The sequence below is a fragment of the Dipodomys ordii genome, unplaced genomic scaffold (assembly GCF_000151885.1).
Source record: "Dipodomys ordii isolate 6190 unplaced genomic scaffold, Dord_2.0 Scaffold1, whole genome shotgun sequence".
Taxonomy (NCBI): Eukaryota; Metazoa; Chordata; class Mammalia; order Rodentia; family Heteromyidae; genus Dipodomys; species Dipodomys ordii.
Genome location: NW_012267217.1, coordinates 52,513,085 through 52,524,035, shown reverse-complemented (window position 1 = coordinate 52,524,035; position 10,951 = coordinate 52,513,085). Strand labels below are relative to the sequence as shown.

Here is a 10,951-nt window from a genome sequence, read left to right as displayed (position 1 = left end):
GAGAGAGAGAGTGTGTGTGTGTGTGTGTGTGATAGCTCCCTTCAAGGAAGTGTGTGTGTGTGTGAGAGTGTGATTATTCCCCTTTTGGGAAGACATGAAGGGAAAAAACTCCCCAAACCCCAAAGCCCTTACAGAAGCACGCTTACTCCGGCTGGCCAGGTTCTGATTTGCTGAAGGCATTGAGCATCCTGTCACTATCTGGGATAGTCACAAGTGATGTTGGCAGAGACCACTGAAAACAAAAGAAGCAAGCAATGAGGCAAAAAGCAGGCAGAGGTCAGGCAGAAGTGTTCGTGCTCTTGGGTCTCAATTTCTAGTTGTACCCCTAAGTGATCAGCGTTTCTTCCCTGCCCTGTCCATAAAACATGGGCTTATATGAGGAAAAAAAAAGACTTGGTTCTCTCCTGAATCAGACAAAAAGGATTGCACTGCACTGTACTTTCTAACCTTTTAAAAAAAGAAGAAGAAGAAAAAGAAGAAGAGGCTAGAAATGTGGCTTAGCAGTAAAGTGCCTGCCTACATGCACAAAGCCCTGGGTTCAATTCCTCAGCATGAGGCCCTGGGTTTGATTCCTCAGCACCACATATCAGTAGAAAAAGTCAGAAGTGGCACTGTGGCTCAAGAGGTAGGGTGCTAGTAGCCTTGAGCTGAAGAGCTGAGGGACAGCACCCAGGCCTAGAGACAAGGACCCACAACTGACAAAAAACAAACAAGACAAAACAAAGGGGGCTGGGAAGGTGGCTCAGCACCACATAAGCAGAAAAAAGCCAGAAGTGGTGCTGTGGCTCAAGTGATAGGGCGCTAGCCTTGAGCCGAAGAGCTGAGGGACAGCGCCCTGGCCCAGTGTTCAGCCCCCACAACTGGCAAAAAAAAAAAAAAGTAATGAATCACAGGTCATGAAGCTGGGTACCTACAACCTAACCACAATGTATATTTAAGGCAAAAGAAGACTGACAAGGAGGTGTTGTTCCTTGTACTGGCATCACTCACCAGTGGAATAGAATCAGACACTATCCCATTGTGGAACCCTTTGTAGCACCAATTCCGAAGCAGATCTACTCCTAGGACAAGATGAACAGGGGTTAATAAGGAAGACTCAATTAGCCCATTTTCCCTTCCAGAGAGGCCCACTCTTGGTATAACAGAATTTAATCTGTCACTAAACCTGGCCTCCTGTGGGCAGGCAGAGCATATCACCTTTGAGTTTGTTGCCATGGTACTTCTGTTCCCACTGCGTGGTGAGAATGTTGAAATAACGTGGCTGCTCAAAAAAGCGGAGATAGCGAGAGGAGATTCGAGTAGGAAAAATTCTTTCAAATTGACCACGGCGAGAATACTCATCTTCCATCTCAACCAAAATCCGAACATCATCTGGTGTCAGGATATCCAGCACAGATGCATAGAAATCCTATGGTCCAAGGAACGAGAAAAGAAAATGTGCAAAAAAAAAAAAAAAGTAAGCTAGAGGAAGCCTGGGGTTAGAGAGCCCAGTCCTGAGGACCTTGTAGAACACAACACTACCCAGTGGGTCAGTTCTCTGTTTTATCTTTTTCTAAGTCCACTGAACTTAGCTGTTGAACTAAGACACCTTGGCAGGAGCTCTAAGACAAGTGGACTTTTAAATTGAGCGGAGGTCAGGGTCTAGCAACTGCCACTCCCACAGCCAGCTCCCCTATCTTTTCTGGGATGGTCAAGCCTCTTGGGGATCTTACTGTAACTTTGATGGAAAGAAACCTTAGGGTAAAGGTTGGAAACTCTCTGTCAAGAATGGGCCAGTTTTCCATGCTGTCAAAAACTTTTTTTTTTTAAATAAGCATTGCATCAAAGTTGAATGCAAAAACAGTGATTTGACATTTATAAGAAAAGATGAATATTAATAAGGATACATGTACCAGGCATCGGTGGCTCCCACCTATAATCTAGCTACTCAGGAGGCTGAAGTTTGAGGATCGTGGTTCAAAGTCAGCCTGGGCAGGAAAGTGCCCAACTCTTATCTCCAATAAACCACCAAAAAACCAGAAGTGGATCTATGGCTCAAGTGGTAGAGCACTTGCCTTGAGATGAAGAGCTGAGGGACAGCCCAAGCCCATAGTTCAAGCCCCATGACTGACCAAAAAAAAAAAAAAAAGTGCATAAAAGAAATTAATAGTGGTCTGGGAATGTAGCTTAGTGGTAGAGTGCTTGCCTAGCGTGCATGAAGCCCTGGGTTCAATTCCTCGGTACCACATTAAAAAAAACTGGAAGTGGTGTGGTGGCTCAAGTGGTTGAATGCTATCTCAAGGACAATGTCCAGGGCCTGAGTTCAAGCCAGAGGATTGGCAAAAAAAAATTAATAGGTATATGAATTATAGGTATGCAGAGCAGTGGTAGAATATAAATGGGTAGGCCTAGAAGTTTTCAGTGTAAAAAATAAATGGGCCAGTACAGGAACTAGATGAGATGATATATCCCTATAATCCTAGCTGTATGGGAGGTAGAGATGAGAAGATGTGATTAGCCTGGGCAAAAAAAGTTCCTGAGACCCTGTCTCAAAAACACAAACTGAGCCAAGAGCTGGTGATTCACCCCAATAACCCTAGCTACTCAGGAGGCTGAGTTCTGAGGATCTGTGTTCAAAGCCAGCTCATGAGACTCTTATCTCCAATTAAAAACAAGAAATGAAGCTGTGGCTCAAAGTGATAGAGCCTGGAGCAAAAGAGCTCAAGGACAGAGCCCAGGTCCTGAGTTCAACCCCATGACTGACCAAAAATAAAAAAGAATTAAAGCAAAAAAAGACTGAGAGCGTGGCTCTAGCAGTAGAGTGCTTGTCTAGTAAGCACAAGGCCATAAGTTCAAAAGCCAATACCACCAAAAAAGAAAGATGGGAGCAGTAGAGTACTGTGCTAGATGTAGTGGCTCTTGGTGGTGTGATAAAGATGATCACATGCTAACCACTATCTGTTCATAATGAGCACCCAAACCTCGGCTAAGAAATCTTGTGCTGGAACAGCGGTAAAGCAGGTTGCTCAGGGGATCTCTGACCAACCAAGCTTTGTTGGTCCGGGGGGAAGAGGAGGGGCGCTGGCAGAGGGGGGTATAGGGAATCATCCTACCTGGTCAGGAATTTTCTGGGTCAGGTAGTAGGCTCTCTTCAACTTCTGTGCCATGAAATGCTCTGAAGTCATTCGACATTTGTCCCTGGTAGAGCCTGGCAGACTAAGGCAAGAGGTAGACAAAGAACAAAGAGTAGGGTTAGCAGGTTTAAATCTTGAGGAAATATGAAGAGGGTCCAGCCCAGGAAGATCCTTCTAGGAAGATAAAGGTGTGTGGGAGATTTGTCACTTGAATAGATCACACTAAAAACATTCCAATTGAGTACCATGGAAGAGCTGAAAGAGTGCAAGCCACCCTCTGCTGAAGTTGACAGAAGAAGACTCATCACTGGGTACTTCCATTTAGCTTAATTTAGAGAACATTTACTATATGCCCCAGCTCTGCCCTACTGGCTGTGTGATCTTGGACTTAACCTCTGGCATCATGTTACTACAATTACAAGGTCACTGTTGAGAGATGACTAAAAAGCAGCCCTTGCCTCCAAGAAACTGATGGTGTGGCAAGTGAAATAAGTCAAATGACCAATAACTGCAAGATAGAGGAAAATACAGTATAAAAGATATAGAAGAGAAAGCAAGTTTGGTTACCAGATAAATGAGGATGTTCAATTCTGTCCTCCTATCACTACTGCCAAATGACCATGATGCATTACTCTATCCTTGGAACCTTCAGTTTCCTCAACTGTAAACTTCAATACTAATTAACTCTATAAGGTTGTTGGGAAGATAAATTATAGTTATATTCTTACCACCACAGGTACTTCCTAATTACTATATTCCTCCCTTCAAGAGTTATTTCAAGTGCTTTGGAGATATGGAAGAAAAAGCCCATACTGAATTGTCTTCTTAAAGATACGGTCTAGAACTAGGTGTTGATGGATAAGGGGTGTGGGTGAGGGGCATGAGTAGAGAACAGAATACTATGAGGGAACATCAGGAAGCAATGAAGAGACTAAATTAACTGGTCCTGAAGGGTCTGCTAGGGCACAGAAGAGGCATAGGGAGAGATGAACCCAGGAAAAGAAGGCTGAGCTTTCAATGTCCAGATAGGGAAATTAAATCTAACTTTAAGGCCCTGTGGAGAGTCCTAAATAGAGAAGCAAAAATAATCAAACTTACTTTCAGGGGTACTGACATGGCATGGTAAGTTGACGGACAGTAGAGGCACCCTGAGCAGCAAGGAAGAAAAAAGCAGGAGAGATGGTCCAGAACCCACTCCCTCCCAGAATCCCAATAGGCTGCTCAATGTTGTCAGCCAAACCTCAGGGAAGCCTGGAAGCTGACCTGGTACTGGAGCTGCTGGAGCTGCAGAAGCTGCCAGAGCTGACGGAGCTGGAAATGACATCCTCTGCATTGGGTAAAACAAAGCCTGCCAAGTTCAGAAGGTCACGAATCATCTGGCCCTTGATGCTGATGTCCAGTGGAGAATTGGAGTGGAGGCTTTAGGCAAAAGATGCAAAGCAGAGTCAAAGCAACACTCTAGATGATTTCTGGTCTACATCAAATCATGGCTAGCCCCATTACTCCCTGGCTTCCTTATGACGAATGGGGCTCTGCTACCCGAATATCATGACAGTCCTTATCCTGAAGACAATGAATAACTTCATTCGGACTAGTAAATTTGCCTGTGACCTTGGATTGCCAGGGGAAACCAAGTGTTGGCAATCAACATGAAATAAGTAACTTTTAACAACCTTTCTCTGTTCCCAAACAACTTTAAGATAATGGCAAAGAATGAGTAAATCAGCAAATATACATGATGAAGGAAAGACCGAATTTTTTGTTGTTGTTGGTCATGGGGCTTAAAACCATGGGCCGAGGCATTGTCCCTGAGCTCTTCAGCTCAAGGCCAGTGCTCTAAGACTTGAGCCACAGTGCCACTTCTGGTTGTTTGCTGGTTAACTGGAGTTAAGAGTCTCAGGGACTTTCCCTCCTGGGCTGGCTTTGACTGTGACCGTGATTCTCAGATCTCAGCCTCCTGAGTAGCTGGGATTACAGGTGTGAGCTACCAGCACCTGGCCACAAATCCTTCCTTCCTTCCTTCCTTTTTTTGTCTGTTGTGAGGCCTGAACTCTGGGCCTTGGTGCTGTCCCTTAGCTCTTCAGCTCAAGGCTAGTGCTCTACCACTTGAGCCATAGAGGCTAGAGCCACTTCCAGTTTTCTGAGTCGTTTATTGGAGGTAAGAGTCTCAAGGATTTTCCTGCCCCAGACTGGCTTTGAACCGTAATCCTCAGATCTCAGTCCCCTGAGTAGCTAGGATTATAGGCGTGAGCCCAGGGTGCCCGGCCACAAATTTTTTTTTTTATTTGTACCATTTTGGTGATGGCACTAAAAACTTTTGGTAGGCGCTAATGGCTCGCAACTGTAATCCTAGCTACTCAGGAGGCTGAAATCTGAGGATCATGGTTCAAAGCCAAGCCTGGGCAGGAAAGTCTGTGAGACTCTTATCCCCAATTAAAAAACTGGAAGTGGTGCTGTGGCTCAAGTGGTAGAGCACTAGTCTTGAACTGAAGAGCTGAGGGACGGTGCCCAAGCCCAGAGTTCTAGCCTCATGACCGACAAAACAAAACAAAAAACATTTTTTCTTATTTTATTAAGTAGTTGTACAAAGGAGTTCCTTAAATCAGGTTATGAGTACAATGCTTCTTGGACACAAATTCTTTGAAGGAAAAGATGTTCCCTAAATCGGCAGGAATGGAGTCCAAGAATACAGAAAGGATTTACTATGAGCATACCAAAACCCCACCTACCTTGGGGAAATGTTGACTTCCAAGACCCAGGGCTTAAGGTTCTCGTCAAGCATTATGTCAAAACCAAAGAGCTCATGGCAGCTATAGGGCCGCCGCACGTACATCTTGAGCAGGTTAGTTACATAGGGCTCTGACCTGACCAAGAAGAAGAGAGAATATTCATCCCAGCTCCTCTCAGAGGTCTCCAACCAAAGCTACCCTGCCAATGGACTGGCTTCCAGTTAGACAGGCAGAAGCAGTCTTCTCTTGAATCGGGCTATTACGAAATGTGTCTGATGCAGACCAATCTCTGGGGTGAAGTTTGGTAAATAAGTAGAATTTACCTCTTATCTATTCTTTCTTACTGCTTATCCTCAAAACTGAATTTCAGCAAGGCATGGTGGCTCTTGTCTGTAATCCCAGCTACTAAGAGGAAGTGGAAATCTGGAGGATCACAGCTTGAGGCCCACCCAGGCAAAATGCAGGCAAGACCCTCATCTAAACAAAAATCTGGGTACAGTGACAAGCACCTATCACCCCAAGTATGAAGGAAGCATAAATGTGTACTGCTGACCAGGCTGGACCAAACATATACACAAGATCCTATCCTTAAAATAACTAAAGCAAAAATGCTGGTGGCATAGTTCAAAGCATAGAGTCTGCATAGCGAGCATAAAGCCCTGCGTTTAACCCCAAGTACCACCAATGAATGAATGTAGGAATAAAAACTAAACTCCTATGCCTCAAAACTAAAACAAAACAAAACAAAAAATGGGCTTTAAGGCCTATAGTACAGCAGTACGAGGTTGAGAAAAGAGGGGATCCAGAGGGAGCCTCACACCCAGTGTGGCAGTGAGACTCACGAGATAATGGTTTTGATAACAACATCTTTTATCTTCTCCCAGATGGCATCACTATTGACTCCCTTCTGGTTTAGGTAGTTCCACAAAGCCTTCAATGCCCTGCAGGGAAAGGTCGAGAAAGTATTTGGGGTTATGTTTAAGACCAATGTTAGTAACCAAAAGGAAAGGACAAGGAATAAGAGATCTAAAGGTATCTTTGCTTTGACATTAGGAATAAAGAGATGATCTTGGATGCAAACAAGACCAATTCTGGACTGATTAGTGTTTATATAATCTCCAGGTGTTACTTTAGCCTTCGGCTACCACCACCCTGAACCCGAACCCCCCAGCCTCTAGAGCCCTGTACTTGACTGAGACATTCTGCCCTCAGTACCATTTGTGGCCCTGGCAGGCCGTTTCATCAGCGTTGGCCTGGTACTCAGCATTCTTTTTATTGACACTATAGTTGGTCAGGTGCATAAACTTGTTGCCCAGGCTCTTCATGGAAGGGGAATACCTGCAAGTGAGAATGACAGAGGTAAGACATGAGGTAGTAAGAAGCAAATGAAGAATAAGGCAAATTATTTCCCTTAATCCTAAGGAGGTAAAGAATAGGTGCACACATCTTTTCAGCTCCCCAAATGCCTAACAAGTGCAGCTGTGGGCAAGGTTCTAGAAACCACAGCTACATTCTTTATCTCAATTCAGGCCCTCACAAAGACCCTCCTCAGATTTGGCAAATATGTTCTTTAATTCCCTCTTGCCTCCCCCTGGTTAACAAAACCCCCAAAATATTTATTGTTTTTCTTTCTAGTGTCCTCTAGTTTCCCTCCTTCTGGGGAAAATAAGTCCCACAAACTGACAGTGGCACCTCCCTACTATCACATACTTGCAACTGGCAAAGCGGACAAGTCCATCCGAAAAGAGGTAAATCCTCAGAGGATCGTAGGAAGTGACGTAAACATAGATCCGAAGATCAAACTTGCTGCCGCTGATGAGGTAGGGTTTGTGCAGGTACCTGTGTAGAATTAAAGCCAGCTTCACATGCAGCCAGATGAGATGAAGGTCAGTAGGTAACTGAGCCATGACAAAGGTAAAAAGAACCTAAACAAGTTGTCAAGAAAATAAATCTTTGGCAGGGAAGTCTTGGGGCAGACAACATTTTAAACAGGGAACCTGGAGGCCAACAGGTGCGAAGATAGAGAATATTGTGAGCTAGAGAGGGACACACCTCTGTACCAGGAGAGGCCTGCGTTTGGGGAGCTGACTCCACTTGTGAATAACCTGGATGCCAATGCCTCGAGCTGATGCTGGCTAGAAGATATGAACAAAGCAAAGAAGATTTGCTCCAGGTCCAATATTCCCAAACCATTATCTACTACCCACTGTGACCCACTCACTGGCTTCACAATCCACTTTTGGCGGCTGCTACTCTCCCAGACTTTACGCAGGAGCTTGGAATCCTGGGGCAGGATAAAAGACTGGGGGAAGAAACTGAACTCCTTCTTGCCAAATCGGCTCTGCATGCGAGACAAGTTCCGCCACAGCCGGTCCTTTCTCCCAATCTGGAAGGAGCCTGGGAAGTGGTTTAGCTGCAGAAGGGATAAAGAGGAAGGGCAGAGACAGGGCTGAGGTGAGGAAGAAGTCACGCATCACTACAGCATCCCAACTCCCTTAGCTTCCAAGCTTCTCTTCTACCATACTGCCATTGCCTAAGGGTCCCATCTCCCAACTGCTGAGCCTCACCAAAAGATGATTCAAACACATCAATAGTGATTAAGATTGACATGATATTCACCCTCAGTGCAATGAAAAAGCCGTTAAGTCTTTTTCTAGGAAAAGAAGTCTGCACTCAAGAACAGTGAGTACCCAGGCCCTGAGTTCAAGCTCCAGGACTGGCAAAAAAAAAAAAAAAGAGGAGGAGAGGGGAGGGAAGGGGAAGGGATGGGAGGGGAGGGAAGGAGAGGGGAGAGGAGACCGGGAGGAAGAGATTTATTTGTTCCAAAAGGAAACTTGAAATCTTCTCTACACACACTTATAAAGAGCTTGGGGGGAATGGAGACAACGAGCAGTGGATACAGGGGAAGTATAATCAGTGGCAGACAATGCCTCTCACAATACCTGACAGAAAAACTGCCACTGAGAGGCAGCAGCTGCCAAGGCTTAGCAGGCCCAGCACCTAGCACCACATTCCCTGAATGCAACTGATCTAAGACAGTGCAAGAGAACCACAGATGGGTGGGATCTTCTAGGTCTCCCCTCCACCTTTCCTGGACCCTCTTCTCTTAAACCTTCCCTAATTTTCTGTGGTCCCTCCTACCACCGCAACCATACCCTGACCTCGACCAAAGGCTAGCAGCATAGCTCCTAGCAATGACACCTACCTTCTGATACTCTCGAATGGACCGGAAACTGGGAGACTTCATATGGTGACCCCAGCAGCCTAGCCAGTCATCGTTTCCTGGAGAGGCAATCAGGGAGTCAGTCCTGCTAACCGTTCAAGCCCTGGAACAGAGAGAGGCTCAGAGGCCCCAGAAATACCACGGGGACTGGGCACAGCTCCCAGACTTCTTTCAATGAGTTGCCATGGAACTGTCCTACAGCAGGCCCTGGGGCCAGGGACAAAACAATAGATCTCTGTGTCTTGATTCTGAGCAACGGGCTCAGCCTAGACTGTTTTCAGAGCTCTGCCTTCCTATGAGGTTGGAAGCTTCAAGAGAGGGTCCAAAACTGTGCCCACAGAGCAGAAGTACCTAAGACTCTCTTCCCACCTACTAAAAACCATCTTGTAGGGAAAAGAAGACAGGTTCAGAGTAGGATAGGCTCACAGTACAGCGAATTACTTACTCTTGCTGGTTTTGAAGTGAGACCGTCCAATGGTCTGTTTCACAATGTTTGGGGTCACTGTGCTCATCTTCCACCGGAGCAGCTTTCTCTGTTCCCAGGGAAGCTTCTCCACTGGGGAAAGGTGGAAGTAGAGAAGAAAGAAGAGTTATAAGACAATGAAAAAGATGGCACTGGTACCTATCATTTCTTGGGCAGGCAAGTCACTACAAATTGTTCTGTTCAGAGTTTCAGATAAACACACTTTAGAGGAAAAGAGGAGCAAAGGGAGGTTAGAAGGGGGAAACAAAGTTAGACACTATGAGCTAAGCCAGAAGATGATGAGGCTAAGAAGGACAAGCTAAAGGTCACATAAGTGCCAGGGCTGGTGGCACACAACTATAATCCCAGAACTCAGGAGGCTAAAATGGAAGGATTATGAGTTTGACAGCAGCCTAGGCTACATAGTAAGAGCCTGTCTCAAAAACTAAAGAATACATACATACATACATATGTTCATATATAGAGACAAGAAAGGGTCCCTATATTGGACCTACTATCTGGCAGCCCTCTCCTACCCTACTGCCCCCTCCTCCCAAGTTAATTAGCATTTTTCTCATGAAGGCTCCTTTACACTTGTTACTTGGCCACATTTACCTCTCTCATCTCGAGTGCCAAAATAGATGGTAGGGGTCACATTGGGGAAGAGACTGTAGATGAGGGCTGGTCGGACAACTTTCTCATGATTGGATAGGGATTTGGTCAGAACCTCCACACAGTTCCTAAGATGAAAATAACATATGGCAGAGAAATGGTAAGCAATAGCCTGAGGCAGATTATACACAGAACTTCTCTAAAGATGAGTATTCTACAATTATCTTGCCAATATAAATCCATAAAGTGTTGGAGTAAACCTACATACAGTCATACCTAGAGTCAAGGTTTCCTAATACTTCAGGTGATAATGTATCATTAATATTTCCTGTGACAAGACAAGGGTTGGGGGAATCCCCAAAAGAGTGTTTATTTTTTGTCAGTCGTGGGGCGCTTGGGCGCTGCTCCTGTGTTCTTCAGCTCAACGTGAGCACTCTACCACTTAAGCCACAGAGCCACTTCTGTCTTCTAGTGGTTTATTGGAGATAAGAGTCTCATGGACTTTCCTGCCTGGGCTGGCTCTGAACCATGATTCTCAGATCTCAGCCTCCTGAGTAGCTAGGATTACAGGTGTGAAACACCGGCATCCAGCTTCAAAAGAGTGAGTCTGAAAGGGGATGGAGGCTAATAGACGATGGCTACACTAACACAAAGAAATAGATGAGAAATAGAGTCAAAAAGGCACTTGTGGGGGCTGGGAAGGTGGCTCAGCGGTAGAGCGCTTGCCTTGCATGCCTGAGGCCCTGGGTTCGATTCCTCAGCACCACATAAGCAAAGAGAAAAAAATACAAAATAAAGATGACATTATTTA

The 10,951-nt window shown here is 45.3% G+C and overlaps 1 protein-coding gene across 3 annotated transcripts in view; it reads right to left on the bottom strand.

Moving 5' to 3' along the window:
* The window catches only part of Ttll4 (tubulin tyrosine ligase-like family member 4), a 40,656-nt gene that overhangs the window by 3,262 nt on the left and 26,443 nt on the right, over window positions 1-10,951 (bottom strand). For all 3 annotated transcript variants that reach the window (XM_013011883.1, XM_013011891.1, XM_013011898.1), the window contains 14 exons: window positions 10,144-10,268; window positions 9,511-9,621; window positions 9,048-9,124; window positions 8,064-8,255; window positions 7,895-7,977; window positions 7,553-7,681; window positions 7,058-7,180; window positions 6,685-6,783; window positions 5,843-5,977; window positions 4,377-4,532; window positions 3,093-3,195; window positions 1,198-1,408; window positions 991-1,061; window positions 147-232 (listed from right to left, as the gene is read on the bottom strand). In XM_013011883.1, coding sequence (XP_012867337.1) covers window positions 147-232; window positions 991-1,061; window positions 1,198-1,408; window positions 3,093-3,195; window positions 4,377-4,532; window positions 5,843-5,977; window positions 6,685-6,783; window positions 7,058-7,180; window positions 7,553-7,681; window positions 7,895-7,977; window positions 8,064-8,255; window positions 9,048-9,124; window positions 9,511-9,621; window positions 10,144-10,268 — 1,701 coding nt within the window. The remainder of the gene's footprint in view (window positions 1-146; window positions 233-990; window positions 1,062-1,197; window positions 1,409-3,092; window positions 3,196-4,376; window positions 4,533-5,842; window positions 5,978-6,684; window positions 6,784-7,057; window positions 7,181-7,552; window positions 7,682-7,894; window positions 7,978-8,063; window positions 8,256-9,047; window positions 9,125-9,510; window positions 9,622-10,143; window positions 10,269-10,951) is intronic.